This window comes from Sturnira hondurensis, unplaced genomic scaffold, assembly GCF_014824575.4.
Source record: "Sturnira hondurensis isolate 20B ecotype Veracruz unplaced genomic scaffold, ASM1482457v3 Scaffold0014854, whole genome shotgun sequence".
NCBI lineage: Eukaryota > Metazoa > Chordata > Mammalia > Chiroptera > Phyllostomidae > Sturnira > Sturnira hondurensis.
Genome location: NW_028087485.1, coordinates 3,085,001 through 3,104,298, shown reverse-complemented (window position 1 = coordinate 3,104,298; position 19,298 = coordinate 3,085,001). Strand labels below are relative to the sequence as shown.

The window sequence follows — 19,298 nt, the reverse complement described above, 5'->3', positions numbered from 1 at the left end:
CTGCACTGTCTTTGCAACTGTAACTCTATAACTATCCTAAAATAAAAACCTTATTTTAAAAACATGGCCAGTGATTTTTGACACCTGGAAAGGCATTGGTGATTCCGGGGAGTCCTGTGTCGTGGTAGGAAAGAATCTAGTTTGTTTCAAGTTAACAAGTGACTGGGACATGATAAGTGGAGTTAGTGCTCATAGAATACTCTTTTAAGAAGCTTGGCTAGAAAAGGAAGGATAAAAGAGGTTGAGCATTAGTTGGGGAGAGTATTAGAGGGTAAAATAACTTATTAAAAAACTAATACAGCTCAACACCAGGAAGACAAACAAGCCAATTATGATATTCAAGGCAAAAGACCCGAATAGACACTTCTTCAAAGAGGACATACAGAGGACCTTTAGATACATAAGGAAATGGTCAACATCAGGAATCATCAGAGAAATGCAGATTAAAACCTCAGTGAGATATCACCTTACACCTGTCAGAACAGCTACCATCAACAAATCAACAAACAACAATTGGTGACAAGGATGTGGAGAAAAGGGGATTGGATTTAAGACACAGCCACACTGTGTTCAATAGTGCACCATTGACGGAAATGCAGTCTGGTGTAGCCACTGTGGAAAACAGTATAAAGCATCCTTAAAAAAATTAAGAATGTAACTCTCTTTTGACCCAGCAATCCCACAGGGAATACACCCCAAGGATCCCGAAACACCAGCACAAAAAATATATGCATCCCTACGTTTATAGCAGTGCTATTTACAATAGCCAAGATTTGGAAACAGCCTAAATGCCTATCATTAGATGAGTAGATAAAGAAAACCGTGGTACATTTACATATGGAATATTATACAGCAGAAAAAAGATGAACCTCTTATGTTTTACAACAGCATGGATGGACCTGGAGAAAATTATGCTGGGTGGATTAAGACAATCAGTGAAAGAAAAACATCACATGGTCTCTCACTTATATGTAGAATCTAGTGAACAAAATAGTAACAGAAGCTTTGATACGTTAAACAGACTGACAGCTGCCAGAAAGGAGGTGGGGACTGGGGGACCGGAGGAGAGATGCGAAGCGATTAACCAAATAACATTTATGCACAACCCATGAGTCTGGTCAACAGTATAGGGACTGGCATGGGGAGGGGATGGAACGGGGCTGAGTGGAGGCGTGGAAAGGAAGAAAAAGTGGGAACAATTGTAAAAGCATAAACAATAGAAATAAATACAAAAATAAAGTATATAAAGCTGGATTACACTTAAAAATGTTTATATTCTTAAAGAAAAGAACCAATAAAGAGTAACACATTAACAATACAAGGCGGGGAGCATTGAATTGAAGCAAAGCCCCTGAGTAGGCAGGAATTTATCCTATTCAACCAAAAATGAAGAAATTTGTTAAAAGATTTATTTTTAGATTTTATTTATTTATTTTTAGAGAGGGGACAGGAGGGAAAAAGAGAGGGAGAGAAAAATCAGTGTGTGGTTGCTTCTCGAGCGTCCCCTTCTGGGGACCTGGCCTGCAACCCAGGCACGTGCGCTGACTGGGAACTGAACTGGTGACACTTTGGTTCACAGTCCATCGCTCAGTTTACTGAGCCACAACCAGCCAGAGTGAAAATGGAGAAATTTTTAAGAAAAACATGTTTATGACTTAGGTATGAGCATTTATATTTACTCCATTATATTTAATAGTTTTGGGGACACCCTAGTGTGTGGGGTAATCTTCAAAATGTTTTCATAGACAATTTGGGCAAAAAGAATTTTGTTTCATTGCCAACAGGCATCTTATACATCTTTGCATGATGAGTACTGTAACCTCACTGCAACACAGCGTATGCGATAATAAAGAATCTGTCTCAACATGGGTCCAAAAGTAAGTACCAGGAAAAGTTTATTGTAAAAATGGTTTGCCTATGAGATGGCTAGTTCCAACCCAGAATTTTGGAGTAACCACATAGGGAGTCGCCAGATCCCAGGGGTAAGCAGGCAGTTCCTGACATATCTTAACAACCATAACCGGTGAGGCTCCTTTCCTGCCCTTTGGGTAGATTAATGTTGTTTTATGGTATAGCCTTTGAAGATTAATCTTGAAACCTGTCTAGTTATAGCCATAGGTGTGGTTGTGACTCACCCTCTGACATCAGACAAATAACACATTCTACCTTAAGCATTTGTTACTCTTGAACTTCCACATTTATTATCAATATTCTAGATATTGACAGCAACGTGTAAGTGAAGGTTTGGGTTTTGTTTCTTTTAGAGCAGGGTGACAAGGACAAAACCCTTACAGACTATCCAATCAATGATAAGTCACAGAGCCAGGTGGATCGTACAGTCAGTCTCGCCCTGGGGAATGAGTCATAAGGCAACCCTAGCCTGTCCCTGTGCTGCAGTGTCAAGAGCACTGGCGTTGAGCAACAGACTGTGCCCTTGTTCTGCCTGTTTTCTGCCCAGCTGTGTGCCTTTGGGTGGAGAGCTCCTCTGGCTTAGAATTCTCCTTCTCTAAATGTGTAGGCTGCTCTGGGTGATTCCTTACATCACTGTCAACTAAAAGATTCTGTCACTCACATGTTACTAACTGTGTAGGGTACATACTATGTGTCAGTCACAGAGAATCCTCAAGATCATTTGTTCTTGGGTGTATAGAGCACTTGAAATTACGGCTATTGACTGATTTTTCAATGAATGATCACTTTTCCTCCCTAATGCTAGGCCGGTTTCAGAGGAAAACGTAGCTACAACTTAATTGTGTAAGTGCATAATCTTAATTTAGTAGTTCTTTTAAAAATACAAATGCACCATTTGTCCCATAGCACTTGTGTATCAGAGAACCATTTTCCAGTGGGAGTGTCTCTTATTTTCAGACAACGTGGTGACCATTTGACATTCTGATTATTTCAGATACCATCTATGGAGTTGTTTTATTTTGTTTTCAGAAAGACTTTAAAGAATTAGATTTCCTCCACTGCACACTCACTCCGTTCCAGATGTGGACAACATCTGGGCATTCTATCATGAGTTGATTGTCTGAATGAAGTAACTTAATTATTGATTGACAAGCTGACATGATTTAAGACACAGCCACACTGTGTTCAATAGCAGCGTCAAAGTCCTAAATACAAACATATGCAAGCAACTGGGGCCCTGATACTAACTTGCATTTCGAAACACTAATGCCAAAGTTAAATGTCAGGCTTGAGTTTAAAAGTGCTGGAGAAGGAAATGAAGAAGTGCAGTTACTTGATTTCTGGGCTCTCTGTTTCACAAATCATTAAATGATGTAGCAGCAGTGTGGTTGGAGTTCCTAGTGTAAATAAAAGCCTCTTTTAGCATTGTGAATCACAAATAGAGTCATTATTCCATATGGATCGCATATGGGTTTGTGTGAGCCTTTATGTGCGTGTGTGTGTGTGTGTGTGTACTCATCATATGCATGTGTTCACATATGACATGATAGATGAATTTTAAAAAGTAAGAGAAAATATGGTATAAGTTATCTTATTTACAGCCTAAACATAAATATCCAATTCAACCATGTATTATGTTTTTTGAAAGTATAAGCAAAATAATAAATGAGAGTGATTATAATACAAACACATTAGTATTTAAAACCTTTTTCCTGAAGTATTTAAATATCTCTTTCTGGTTTTACATACTTGAAAAATAATGGGTTATTTCAGTGTTCTCATGTTAACCTGCTTTTCCAACTAACTGTTGGTAGCCTAGCAGCAGGGTGTGTTAGTATTTCCTCTCTGGTGGCTTGCATATGGTCTATTGGCCATGAGTTTATGATAGATAGAAAGTGTGTTTTCCCTTTATTAACATTACAGCATTAGTGACACATGGCATATGTACTTTCCAGTGAATGAACGTGACCTTTAACCCTAAAGAGTCCCCTGAGCAAGAGCAAACCATGGTTAGTGAAATAATTACTTAAAAGAAACAGATTGGAATTTATTTCTCTGCTATCATTAAAGAAATGCAGTCAAGTTTTTACCATTAAAAATCACCCCAAAATGGTAGCAGATTAAAATAGGGAATTGGGCAAAACAGTGTAGTGGAATTATTGAGTTATATAATATGAACTTGTTGAAGCTCCTTTTGGTATATAATAGCAGATCATTTTTAGGAAGGACGCAGTAATTTGTATTCTCCGGCCTGCGTGTGTGCTGGTTTTACTGCATCTTTTTCCATGTTATCAATTCTTATTTACTTGAGCATCCTTTGCAGCGTTATCACATCTGAGGTATCATGGATAAGTGTCCATTTGTTTATAATATTAAAAGCCTCACAACAGCCCTGGGAAATAACTCTTATCACCCTTCTTTTAGAGACTGAGGAAATGGTTACTTAGAAAACCTAACTGGACCAAAGTCACAAACTAAAGTGCCATCTCTGTTGTCTTCACTCAGTGCCTGTGCTCTTTCACCCCGACAACTTTCCCGGGATCGGACATTTGCCGAGCAGTTGACTCTGCCTTTACCTAAATTGTCTAGTATGGCATGCTCTACTCCTAAATCACTTTTTGCCAGAAATTAATATAACACAGGACACTATACTAAACAAAATATCACAAATTCCTTTTCACTTTCTTTTCCAAAATTTCAGTTTCCTGTCCTAGACTGATGAGCCTTTTTCCAAGTCCTGGGTCAGTGGCAGAGTGTGGATGAAAAGCTGAAATTGGCCATGGAGAAAGAGAAATTGAGGTTAAAAATGGAATGCTTTGTTTTAAAGATAGATGCATTTTAGAAAATGCCATCTGGGCATTTTAGAAGTATGATATTATTTAATTAGAACCAGATAAAATTAGGTAAGAAACAAATGCCAGGAATTATAATACTAGCTAATACATATAATTCCACGGTATTCTGTAGACATCCCAAAGTGTTAATTATAACAGGAGCAGTTAAATTCTTTAGAGCAGTTAAATTCTTTGGCTATGAAAGTATAACAGTTTTTAATAGATGTATCACCTGGTAACCTTGAGCATTATTAAATATATGGAGACTGAAAGAAATGGTAGAAGCAATGGAAAAGTCTGGCCAGACTGGGTAATTTGTTTTAGACCTATGGAGAAATCTATTAACCAGTTCTTCTATAGACCAATTTGATTAGGAAGTGGGACAAGCTGTTCTTTCATTACTTACCAAAACCATACTGCACTTTCTGTCAATTATTTGGCTGTCTGCAGCACATAGATTAGAATAAAGGCCTTGCTTAGTGTTTGTGAACATTGTGGATTGCTGATTAGTAATTAAAGTACTGAATGAAGAAAATTAGGCCAAAACTGAATGGGAATGAGAAAGTCTTAATTCTGCGATACAGATGTTAGAAACAGATTGTCTTCAGCAGGCCGTTCAACACAGTGACATTGTACATAAGCGTGGAGTGTTTGTCTCCCATGGAAAACTCAGGCCGAATGCCTTGGAGATGGTTTCCGCTCCCATGCCTTGTGATGTAGCTGTATGGGTATTAATTTAGTGAAATATCCTGTCTGCCAGGTGTGGGAACTAGCTGATTTTATTGTAATACCAGATCATTACTTAATTCATATGCAACGGAGTGCAGCACATGGAAAGCATTATAAATCTATTTACAATGTGGCTGGTCTGATGATAACATTGTATTAAATTCCCAGGTGAGGCAATTTAAGCAATTGCTTTGCCATGTGCACTCCTTGGAAATTAAATTCTCATATACGCTTTAGTAATAAACCAACTTCATTGTTATGCTTATGCTAGTGGTGGGCTGTGGAATCCTCATCCTGGTTATGTATACCCTGTTTCACATGTAGAAACATACAGGAGCAGGATCACAGATCACAGTTCTTAATTAGTTTAAGCTAAGTTAATTCATTTTGTTTCTACGATAGTTTAGCAGTGCCTGTCCAGGAATATATTCAGTTCAGTTGGGAAATGTTAAGGCTTGGGTCAAGTAGATAGTTTTAAGCCAAATTGTCAGATAGAACTGAGCAAGGGTATCAGTTTGAACTTGGCTTTGAGAAAATCAGCCACTCAGTATGCAAAAGGTCTGTTCATACACCAAGTGAAAACTGCTTGGAATCTGAAATTCTCACTTTTATAATGAAGGACTCACTTTTGCCATCAGTTTGAAATAGCCATTGAAACTTAGGGCATCTAACTTCCTAGGGATAACAATCACTTGCTAATGTCCTATTTTTTTATAGTTTATATAAGATCTGTAAATGTTTTCTGTCTAATTGTGTCTAGTTCACCTAAGTGTGTTAGTTAAAAGGAGTAAGTTTTGCACAAACACAACTAAAAGTGAGAAATGCTCTTGTGTTGTATTTAACATTGTGTGTGTGTGTGTGTGTGTGTGTCAAATATTGTCAGCTGAAGCTTTTCCGTCCTTATGGTACAGACTCCAAATTACAATAGATTACAAACTGCATAGAGCTTCTGTCTTCTCCAGAAGCCACATATAAAGCACCAGTAGATAGTGGTAACTGACAACTAAGACTAAAAATGTTGACAATTTCTTGATTTGCCTGGTTAGCTTATGTATAGAAGTCATTAACTATTTATAAAATGCATTATGAATTGGGTTCCTTCAAACTGTAGCTGAGTGTGTGACATTTCCAGCTCAAATCCTCATGCTTGCATTTGGCTAACGTACAGATTTTATACAGTTGGTAATAAAGTAAAATTATTTTAGTTAGTTTATCAAGATACAGGAGATGCTTCAGTTTCATTAACTTTGAATCTTCCAAATTAAAATATGGCATACTACTTGGTAATGTAGAGTGAGGGTTTTAAAAGTTCTGTAAAAGGTGAAATAACTTATTGATTTTTGGAGCAAAAATCATCCATAAAATAATCATTTTTTTCCCTCAAAGGAATTTTCCTTTTTTGGTATCCAATTAGTTTAATGATGACCCTGTAGGCTAAATTATGGTTGATTACAATCAGCTTAACTTAAAATTTCAAACCATAAAAAGTTAGGAGAAAATACCAGGGTCAGACATTTAAATATAATTCTTAATAAAACAAAGTCTTGACACTTAAAAATTTTTGTAAGATGATACTCAGGTGTAAAGAGTTCCGTTTCCAGCGTTGATTGTATCATTTTCATGAAGGACTGTTTCTGATATTTGAAATGAGTTATCTTTTCATTCTTTAACAGGAGTCAGTCCTATCAGGAAACAGTTTGTAAACTGAACCTATCATTTGCTTAATTACATCCAGAAAGCTATCCAAATGACCAGTTTTCACCATCCCAGTGTCGAAGAGTGACATTTATAGGGACTGCCCTTCAACTGTGGGTAAATTCTTAGGTCTCCTCTGTTGCTGAGCATGTCCACTCTTAATTGCTGGCTTTCAAAACAAGAAGAGATACTTAGGGATACATGCTTGTAATTTTCCTCCTCTTTTGAAGTACAGTAAATGAAAATAAGAATATAATATAATTGAACAATCTATGCCAGTTTGTTGGTATTTTGGGGAAAAAAGGGAAAAACAAAAACCCTCTCCATATGATATTCTTGCATCCTGTGGAACGTTTTAGTCCCCTGTAGTGATGAAATGAATAATTCAAAAGGCAGCTCTGATACCACAGCCTGTTTAAAGGTTCTCATTTCCTTTAATGCCGTAAAATACTTTGCTTAGCTAGTTTGAAACTACCGTAGTGGGACTCTCCACGTGGGCAAAAGAAAGGTTTGGCTTGATCTAAATATTGTAGTAAGGCCATGAAGTATACTGTCCTTGGAACTTAGCATTTTTTAGTACAGTTCTGTATGAAATTAATAGAAATATCTAATTAATAGCAGCTTGAATAAATACAGTGAGAGAAGCAGACTTAATTAAGTCTGTGTTTGTGTTAGCGAGACGTCTAGCTTGTTCACAATGAATGAATTGGGTCACTCTTGAATTGTTGAGACGTCTGCTAGAAATGCCATTACTGACATCGGGCTAATGACTTAACTTTTCTACTTCGTCCTCCCTGAAACGTCATTGGTTTTATTTATCTACATACACACTTACTGCATTTGTCAAGGTATAAGATGCGCATTTGTAGCAGGGGACGCAACCCTGGGCAGGGTATAGGCTCAAAGCAAGGATGGTATGCCCTCCTCCCCTTTATACTGAAACATTTTACATTTGTTGTTGTATCTTCTCCCGGAGTGTCCAGAGGATAATAAAATGGTGAGAGAATCTTGTGTGATTGCATGAGCACTGACCTGTGAGTCAGGACCCCATTTTAACCACAGCTACCTTTAGAACTCCATGACACTGGCTTTTTTTTTTTTTTCCTAAAAATTAAAAGGGTATCTAGATTTATTTATTTTTATTTATCCTCCATTCAGCCCTTTTCAACTGGGTTCTGCCAGAGAGGTAAGCCCTAGTGCCCCAAGGTCTCTGTTCTATGTAATAAATTAAATTCTCTTTTATGTACCATTCTTGGGAGAATTGAGAAAATAATTGCCGAAATAATTTTCTGTGTTTTGTGGTTCAGATAAGAACCCCAATTGAGAAAAGCAGCTACTTTAACATGATTTAAAATCTATTGGTTTTTTCTTGTTCAGAGTCCCTTTGAATTCTAGCATAATACGATTTGATGTTTCAGATATTATAATCTCTATATGATCTATTATGATCTCTATTATGATCATATTATTCAGATATTATGATCTCTAGGTGACAAAGCAGTGTTCCTCGTTCATTACTTTAGAAATCTAATTAAAAATCTTGTTGACTTCTGATCATGGATTATGGATCATCCTTTTAAATTGCAATCATTTTCCCGATAACCATTGGACAGGTAAGACATTTTAAGTTTGGAACTGTAGACCCCAAGTGAGAGGAAGATGACCATTTTCTGACTGCCATGTTTAAATCCACTGTTTCACTTAGTTCAGAAGCAGAAAAGGCAACAAAGTAGCCTGTAAATCCGAATTTGGGTCTGACACGGTGGTGCCAAAGTAGCATCTCAGGACCGCACTGTCGCTTCACAGACACGCTCCGGAGCCTCCTAGCTTTTCCAAATGTGTACGGTTCAGATAGGTCAGAAACTGCTCGCGGACATGTCCCTCTGACTTTACAGGTAAAGGTAGACTTCTTGTAAAACAACATTTCACCCTGCCAAATGTCGACTCAGCCCACTTGTCTTTATTTGCTAGGATTATGAAAAGTTGACTCACAGCCTCCTTGCTTTTATTTACAAGGACTGGGGAATTTGATTTGTTTTACCAGACACACGCATGCATGCACACAGCACACTCCCATACTTGTCCTCAGGCCATTATTTATAGAGGACCTAGAGACGTTTAAATTACTGTTTGGAAATGGGTTGGGCTTTTAAGTTTCATCTCTTTTTGGTTAGTAACATCACAATAATGAAATGTAGGTAAACGATTTTTCAGGCATTCCAGTGTATGTGTGCAGATACAGTATTATCCTAGAATTGGAGATTTTAAAAGATCTATATTGTAAAATGGATTTCCTGCCAGAATATTAAAGAACCGCATGTACTCGTAATTACAGTCTGGTGAGTTTTACAGATACACAGCTACAGAGCTGTATTTCCTTTGGTTTAGCGTTCTTATTTGAATGACTACATATGGAATAATATACCATTCTGATCCATTTTGAATATTAATGGAGTATTTACACAGTACAGAGTTTTCTTTCACTATTGGTATTTGAAAACCTTCTAATTTACATTGGACTTCTCAAGTTCAAAAACTTTATACAACTTTGGCTTGCAGATTGTAGCGAATAGTTTTCCATTAGGGGGCTCTCGAGGTTTGAAATGATCAGCCTTGACACCAACAATGCTTCGAACCTTTACTTCCTAACGTTCATCTCCCTCTCTCCCTTTTTGTTTTGTTTTATAGAAAAGGTCACGGATCGCCTACAGTGACGAAGTACGCAATGAACTCCTAGGGGATGATGGGAATTCCTCAGAGAACCAGGTAGCATGCTAATCAGGAAGGCCCGGTGGGTGGCTGGAGGGTGAAGGGGGTCACGGGCACACTGGGCTCCCAAGCTGCTCCTTCCCAGTATTAGCAGCAACTCATGTGGAAGTGATACTGTTTAATGCAAAGCTGGAGTCTTAATCAACTTCAAAATGTTTCTTGGAGATCTTACATTTAACCCTTTACCTTGGGATCACTGTCTGCTATCTTTAAAAAAAATCTTTTCTTTTCTCTTTTCTTTATTATTTAGTACTTAAGGAATAACTTGAAACACACTGTTTGCAGACAAAGACAAGGTCTTCACCTCAAACACATGTAAAAGGAATAAAAAAGTACACAATGCAGCTTTGATAATAATGCAGTATAATTAAATCAACACTTGCAGCAAAACAAATGAAAGTAAGCTTTCAAAATTCAACAGGGCAGCTCAGCCTCCTATTGTGGAGCTTCTTAAAAATACATTCAGTAAAATGCAAATCGTACTTGCTAGTGTGGAGCTTGGATACTCATAGATGAGTTCTGCCTCTGCCAAATAATAATAATAATAATAATAATAATGATAATAATAATAGGAAGGTTGTTTTGCAATTTAGGATCTGCATAAACAAAAAATAGGGTCCAGTTTCTTCAATGGGCCTTAGAACTTGGTTGTCACAGGTCTCACGGGTCACACAATAGTGTCAGGAGTCTGGGCCCCACTTTTTTCTTTGAGTTAATACTGCAGGCTTAATCAATTTGTATAGCTAATATATATGACTTCTGAAAAATGTTTCCAGAAACTTCGTGCAGAGATGATTTTTAAAATGTCTCAACCCTAGTCACTGGTTCTCTTTAACACTTTTAAAGATAGAGGGCTTCAGAAGCAAGACCTGCGCCTGTTTAGTAATTTTACTTTAGCAAATATTATAAAGGTCTCTACTCTGTCTAAATGAAAATAAATTATCCACAGAGTAAACCAAAATTTTACTAAGATTGTAAAACATAATAACATATTGATATACATTATAAAAATTGCATAATTATATTTATGATTTCAACTAAATTAATTATAGGTCTGTATATGCTGAAAAATATTACTATCTACTATAAAAATATATAACAGGGGTGTTGCTTATGTGATTAAGTCCCCCATCCACCCATGCCCCCCAAAAAGGGAGAAGAGTCATGAGCTGATTATGTTCGTTTGGGGGAAGTCTCACCTTCTCCACTGTTGGGGTGTTATCAGCCTGAGTTCAGACATGCACACACTTTAAGATCTGACTTGGGGATTTCAGCTCTCCTGATTGAAATGTGAGAACAGCTGAGGGAGAGAAAAAAGTATATGGAGCACATCAAACAGAAAAGGGTGATGTGATAAAGGGGTCTTACTCATAATAGATTAAACAATGTAAGGATGAGAGAAAAATTTTCTTCCTATTTTCAGTGAGATTTAGGTTGCTCATACTTCTTGAGTGAGTGAATCATAATTTTATTTCCTATCTTTACTTCAAAAAAAAGATCGTTATCTTTTTTTAACAAAAAACTGTGAATGTGTAGTTCCCATGTCAGTTCTTTAAAAAGCTATAGATCGTTCCCTCATTTCAAATCAACGACTGCCTGATGCAGAGGAAGCGGACAGGGAGGGGGTGTTCCTGGCTAACCAGGTGCCTTTATTGTGACGGGCGGAGCACCACTGGGGCAGAGCCCCCTCCCCACTTTTTTAACTATGCTCACGGCTCTTAATGGACATGTATGTGCCTGAAACATTTGTGTTACATGCATATAAGTATGATCTTTCTATGCCTAAAAAAAGTATCCCACAAAAATAGACTGAGTTCCTATTTTCTGAATTTTTCTAATTATATTTCTGTCACTTTCAAGTGAGAGCACAGAGATTTCCCATGGACTGGCATAAGTCAAACTTACAGATTCTGAAAGTGCTTGGAGAACCTGGAATTTAGTCATGAGAAGCTGTCACTTCAATAAATAGAGTGTGATAAATGATAGTCATGGGTATGTAACTATTAGATTATTACCTATGTGAACTTTTCAGTCTAAAATTTGAAGGAGGCTGGAAAGTTCAAAGAAACCACATTTAACTCTTTGGATATTTAGTTACCAGGTATAGAAAAATTTCCACATCATAATGAAGATACTAAATTTTGGTTTTAGGCTCTTTATCATAATATAGGAATTAAAATCCCCCAAACTAAAACATCCTTAAACAAGAATGGGCACTTAAGAATAACCCTTTATTCTGCATCAGTATCCATTCAGACTACAGAATTAAAACAGAGCCCTGTCTTTAAAAGAAGAAAGGGTCTTAAGTTGGCTCTTCACATTAGTTTTCGTAGCTGAGTGGCAAAGAAGATAGTCTTGTTCTGAGTCAACTTACATGTAATTTATGTAAGAAAGTATTTTCTGCCCACAAATAAGTTTATTTTCAAGTTCATTATTGAGAAATTGATTTTCAGAACTTACTGGCTTATCATAAACTTTTAAAATACAGAGAATACTTGAATATAAGCAAACTGAGACAAAAATAGCAATATTTGTTTCACTGAAATTGGAATAAAGCTCAGTATTTTTTTAATTATAGGTCAGAAAATGAAAATAATAAAGAATCCAGAGCAATGGTTATAAATAGGTAATATAAACTAAGTACTATTTAGTTAGTTTTGATGCAATATACACAACCTCCCTATACTGGCTTTTTTTGTGGTGATTTAGACAAATGTGTATGCCATAGCTATTACTTCTCCTTCTGGCCATTTTATAATGGCCTTTTTTAAAGGCACTAAAACCTGGCTGTTTATACACATAATTATAATCTTCCAATAGCTATAGCATATATTAATTTACTCTTATATATAAATATTTCCACCATGATTAGAAATGTTAAGATTGCAAATTCTAAGAATTGTTCAACTGCATCTTTAATGTCCCTCATGTAGTACATAATTTCAAATTAATTGCTTTGTATAAATTTGTTTCTGATTCATATCCATTCTATACAGTCAAATAGAGCTCACCCCTGACTTACAAAGAAAGGACAAAATTACCTGCTTTGCATATTTGAGTACTATTGTTGGGTCGTCAGCTTTCCAAGGATTGTTTCATAGGCATTAATTATCATTGTTTTTTAAAAATATGGTATTTTCTATTGTACATAGCAACAATTTATTTCTTGAGAGAACTGAGATTTTTATATAGAGAGATGCTGTATTTATAGTGGAAACCTTAATAGCTATTAACTTGATTTAGTTTCATGAAACCCATTCTCAGAAAAGGAAAAAAGTACATTTTGTAGAATTAAATCCCCTTCATGGTAAAGTATCACAATGAGGCAAATGAAATGTTCCAAGCAATACCTTTGAACTTGTAATAGTCTCTCAGTTTCCATGTGTAAAACTATATTGATCAGTGAATAAACCTGAGTAAATGCTATTTGAGTAAATCCTAGATAGAGGGTTCAAAGAGATATATATATAGAGAGAGTAGGATATTTGTAAACGTGCCAAAATTTTTGTGTTAAAGCAATATTTAGCAGATAGGATTGCTTAATTTTTTTAATACGAGGTTCTCTTAAGTTCCGATTTGAGCTTGCTGTGCATAAAGTGTGTCAAACTTCAGCCACACAGACCAGGGGGTGAGGTCGGTCAATTCAATTCCCCAAGATCTAAAGGAGGTCGGTATCATTTCTTATAGCCCTGGCAGAGCAGATCATTACCAGGCACAAATCTGTTCGTTACGTGCTGAGGGTTTATAGCAAAATAAATAGACTGTCATCATAAGTTCAGAAAATTGTGTGTTCGACCCACGATAATGTGTAAAGGGCGTTTAATGGAGTTCAGCATTTATTCGTTATCTGTATGCGGACAGAGACGGCAGTCGCGTTATCAGCTGTAAAAAAAAAAAATTTCGGGAGCCGTGGGGGTCACGTGACGCGCCGCCCACACCGAGGCGCGCGCGCGCATGGAGCCTCGCCTGCTCCGCAGAGCGGTTCTGATTTTAGTCACAGCAGAAGGCTTAGCCACAAGAGATTCCACTGGTTCAAACCAGCGTAAACCAGATTTTTTTCAGCCCACAAAGGAATAGATTACCTCTTGTATCACATTCTGCATCGAGTGGGGGGGTGGCGATGGTGAACACCTCTTTGTTTCGGAGAAGATGTTGGTGATCGTAACTCAACGTGGTGGCCTGGCACTCGTTCGTGTCGTCTGTGCTGAGCTGGTAACTCGATGGTATAAGAAATCACTACTTCCCGTCTCGTCCGAGCATTGCTAATTTTCAAATACAGACCATCTTTTGTTTACTTGAATGAAAACTCTCAGCCCTTAAAAAAAAAAAAGATAGAGATTAAAACCCGTCCTATTACCTAGCTTAGCTACAAATCCGGCGTAGAGCTCGAAGGCAGCCATGCAGCACAAACAAGATAGAACATTTTTTGTTTGGAACCTATTGAAGAAACAAATGGGCAGCATTTTAAACACTCATTGATTGTGGCAGGGTGGCATGCCCCAAATGGTCTCCATGGCTGAGGAGTAGTTTTAAACTTTGGCCCTTAAAGTATCATAGTCAAGTGATGAATGGTGCCCCCAGAAAGGAGAGAGCGCTGTGCGACCCATTCCCAGATCTTCGCTTTCTGAGAATTAATGTTTGCCTTTTTCCCATGGTGTTCGGAGAGCAGAGAGAAAGATGCCGATATGTGATAGGCCAGGTATTTTCGTTTAAAAATTTTACCTCTTCTGGAGAAGAATAGTACCTTACCACGTGAAGCGTTGAGGGGCTTTGCTCATACCCACTGGGCGGTTGCTGAGCACATTAATTAAAAATAATGACTTCTTGTATATTTTGAAAGGACGACGTTAAAAGTTTAATTTTCACTAAGACATTATGTAATAGATTCTATACCCATTTTATGAGATTCGTAACAATTTTGAAATCTCATTCTTTTGTACTTGAAATACTTTTCCGATAACAAATGAAATACCGGAATAAGCTGGAATGCCTGCTGCCTTCTTTGAATTGAAGACAAAACCAGCATTAAGCATTGAGAAATGTAGGCTATAGTAAACATGATACTTTTGGAGAGAATTACAGGGAGCAATTCATAGCACGTTTCTCCCAAAGCAATACTTTAATCTATTGGCCTGCATATGTCAAGTGTTATAACAGATGTTAGAGATATTTGGATGTTTAAAATTTATCAATTGTAGTCCTGAATTGCTGAGGCTCCACATTTCAGACTTAGAACATGGTTTAGAGTCTCTTCCAATACAGGTTTCAGTTTCTGTTCATTGCAGAAACTGTGGCCATCTTCTCAATTATATAGTGTTATTATTTGTAGTGCACAATACTGTCAAACGTACACATCTACCCACACAAAGAGTCAGCCAAATGGTTATGTCCATTTTCTAGCTTCTAAAGAGTGAAGCAACTTCTTTTATCTGTTATATTTAAGGCAACTAGAAAAGTGATCTGCAGAAGAGAGTCGAAATGTTATCACAGGACAATTTACTAACAAATAAAGATAGGTTTGGGGTCTGACTTTAGTGAAAACAAACTGCTGTACAAGTGATGTAGGAGATGCTTTGAGGTGGCCCAGTTTAAAAAAATGAAGAAAATTGAAAAATAAAGAAACATCAAAAAATTTTTAAAGCACCATGTGATTGCAGTAGCCTCTTAAGCAAAGCAAACATCTGGAAGTTAGCTCTAATACATACAGTGTTTCTAAGGGTAGTGAAATATTTTCTGATACCATGTCCGAAGTATTATCTATTCTGACAGGCATTATTCTCAATTAAAACAATGGTATCTCCAAATGCAATTTTTTTTACTAGAGTGAGTACAAGGATGACATTAACTAACATAATAGTTTGTTTTATTGGGACAAAATCATTTTCATTTGTAGGTAAAATCTGAAATCAGTTGTCAAGATTCAAGATCTAGAAACATCCTGAAAACTTGTATATACAAAACCTTTTCAGTGGTACATTCTTAGAAGAGAGGAACAGTAAACTTGTTTTCTTTCTTTATAATATAGACTTCTATGAAGTCATTCCCCTTTATTTCATGATGGTGTCTTAGATGTACTTTAAAAGAGAATTTCACACTATTCTCTTTGTTTAATGTGACAGTGTGAGAAAGTGATCTTTATTCGTTCAAAAACTCGGCATGTAGTCTATGTTTAGGTTCTTTTAATGTGTTTGTCTGTGATTTTTAAATGCTAAACATGTAAACAGATAAATTGTCAATGTTAATTCTGTATCCTGTCACACAACTGATCTTTCTTTCCTGCCATTTCTTTTCTTTTTATCTTCTTTTTTGTGCATTCATGTTGCAGTTGATAAAATTACGTGAAGAGGTGAGTACTTTCTAGCTTGCTTTTTTTTTTTTAATTCTGCTTTTCCCTATAAAATTGAATTTCTAAGTCTGAAGTAAGATCTTTGAGTTCATTTCTCCAGGAAAATCTGTACAGAGCAAAATTATCGATTATTGCTAGATATATTCTCTGTTGATTATCTTTAGAAAACAAGCATAACCAAATCATGCCTGCTTCAGTGATTGTTGTTATTTGTTGGCATCAGGTGGAAAATTCATATTTTAAAAGCCCCAAAAGGAGGGAAAACAAAGGAATATCTTAAAACTATCATGAAGTATCATTTTAATGTAAACTAACTTCAGACTTGTTTTATTTATATTGGTTTCACAAAGAAGTCAATATGAATTTTTTCTGACAATCTGATTTACTTTACTGAAAACTGTTTTTAAATAAACTTCTTCCCTTCACCCAAAATTCAACATAAGATGCCATGAATCCATTATCCTTTTGGGGAAACACATATGTTATGAATGCCCTACCAGTCTGTGTACACAGACACCTAAGAATAGCCAAAGCTCTCGTCATTGTTAAACACTTTCCTCTCTGTAGGAAATAGCACCCAAGTGAGTTCTCATTTTTCTGAGTTTGCTAGCCTGGTTCATAATGCAGCTTCAGACATTTCTGTGGCCCAGCGAATATTTATAGCAATGTTATAATTTTACCCCCATATCAGTGAGAAATAGCGACTGATTCTGTTTTTTTTTTTTAATTAGGCCAAACTTATCAAATATGCTTTGGTACTCTGCAGAGACAGCGCAGTTTCATTTTTCACTTACTGCACTTTTGTTGCTTTTATATCAGGACATAAAATAGTGTTGCAACTTCAAAATTGTCCAGTTGCCCATAATAATCAGAGTACTGTGAACTATTTCAGAATTTAGATGGGCTACATTGATTGAGATTTTTCTAGAAGTTTTTTATTGGTTTGTCATCATTCTCCAGGGGATACAAATGCTAATTTAGAGGCTTGTAGATAGTGGTCTTCAACAGATTTTTAACTGAAAATGCACGAGTGATATCTTCTATTAGAAAGAGAAGCTGTATAAAACAATGCTGTATAAAACAAAAGCTGGAAATGCACAAACCCATGCCCTGTAACCTTTTTTTGTTTGTTGGTTGATCTTCTCTACATTGAAGCAGATGTATACACTAAATGAATATAATCAATTGCAGATCTGATATATAAGATTATTCCTGGGGGCGGGGGGTGATGTGTCCATAGTTTTTTTCTTTTTCTTTTTTGCAAGACACGTGCTTGTATAGATTTGCATATGTTCATGTTTAGGTGAAGAATCTGAATTTTCAAATATTAGTGGAACTAGTAGCAGATTTTAAAAACTTCTATATGAAGAAATGACGTGAAGGTCTGACCCCTGACTTTGGCATTAAATATAATTAATAAAAGTGTGTGTCTTATTACAATTGACATTTTTTACAGAAGACATTTTGTTTATTGTTAAGCTGAATTGTGTGGATTTAGGTATCTTAATTTTAAAAGCTGCAAACATAAAGTCTGTATTTCTTTCAAAATATGTTTTATCATTATTTTATGGCTTAACTTTTTTTTATGCTGCCTTTAGCAACAATTTCATCAGTTATGCTTCTGGAATGCATGTTTCCAAAACTGTATAACCTGTAATGAATTGTGCTTGGAAAAATTGTATCACCCAACTAATAGCATAATATACTCTGAAATAGTCTTTCAACAATCTTTGAAATGGATGTAGCATTGATGTTTATAGAGATGATGGTGATGATGATGCATTGGTACATGGTTTGCTCATAAGTGATTGTTTCTCAGCCAGGATTCTAATGGGAAACAAACTGAATGTACCCCAGATTTCTTTCTTGTATCTATCCTAAGAAAACAGGCACTCCTCTCCTCCAAAATAGGACGTTTTGTTGTGTTTAGAAACAAAATACATCCCCATCCCTTCTGTGTGATGCTCTTTTCTGGCTCAGTTCTGTAGACTGGGCGTGCTTGGAGGCAGGCTGGTGGTGCTCGGGGGGCTGACCTGGCGTTGGCGATGCCTGGCTCTCCGTTTCAACGTGCGTCTCCAGCCCCTCCGCATCGCACAGCTTCTTACACAAGTTAAGCTCCATCTGAGCTCCTGCACAGCTTTACTTACCTGCTTTGAAAAGGGCTGAGAAGAGGGTGAGAGAATGAGTTTGGGATGGAGTGTGGGGGGCAAGTTGAAAGCATCAGCTGCTACTGTAGTGTATTTCCTTTCATTTTCAGAGACCAGGGCAAAGCACAGCCGAGGGAACAATGTAAATAGCCCAGCTGTTACAAGAACTTGTTTTTAGCTTGACTTAAGTGAAGGGGCTCCAAAATACAAAGGGAGGTCCTGCTGGAGAGCTGTGGGTAAACTGAGAGTCCTCTGAGTGCACATTTAATCTGAGAAAACAGAACTGTCCTGAAGAGGACTGACTTCTGTTGTTTAGGGACATTCTCTTTTTTAAAAAAAGGGTCTTTTAGAAATTCACTCCCACCACAGCCAAACATGGGTAATCTAACTTAACTCCCTTTTATGGAATCCCCAAAATCATTCCACATTTAAATGCTTTGTTTCCTACATTATATATAATCATCTAATTAGACTGTCAATTTCCAGTATTGATCTTGGACTTTTAAAAAATCTACAGTAGCTAAATGTTTCCTTTTAATTTAGGGATTTCATCCAGTAGCAAAATGAACTAAAAATCTTTGTTTTGTTATTCTAGATTAAAATTCAGATTACTCTTGATTTCACAAATCTGCTATCTTTTTACAGAATCAGCAACTTGAAATTGTCCTTTGTTAAGGGAGAAAACATACTTCAAAAAGGGAAGAGTAATCCTATTCCCCAAAACCTGCATGTAGTGAGAATTAGGAGTGAGAAAGCTGTTTTGACAAGCTAAGTAAAATGTTTAATTTTATTTAAAACTAGTCATTAATGCCAAACACACAGAGCTCCCCTTGCTTGTCTTTTTCTCAATTACAGCCTTTAGTGATT

General features: G+C 36.6%; 1 protein-coding gene across 4 annotated transcripts in view; it reads left to right on the top strand.

Moving 5' to 3' along the window:
- The window catches only part of VTI1A (vesicle transport through interaction with t-SNAREs 1A), a 328,346-nt gene that overhangs the window by 64,877 nt on the left and 244,171 nt on the right, over positions 1 to 19,298 (top strand). For 2 of the 4 annotated variants that reach the window (XM_037063939.1, XM_037063941.1), the window contains exons 4-5: positions 9,858 to 9,935; positions 16,264 to 16,284. In XM_037063939.1, coding sequence (XP_036919834.1) covers positions 9,858 to 9,935; positions 16,264 to 16,284 — 99 coding nt within the window. The remainder of the gene's footprint in view (positions 1 to 9,857; positions 9,936 to 16,263; positions 16,285 to 19,298) is intronic. The other 2 variants (XM_037063940.1, XM_037063942.1) reach the window with 1 other exon arrangement.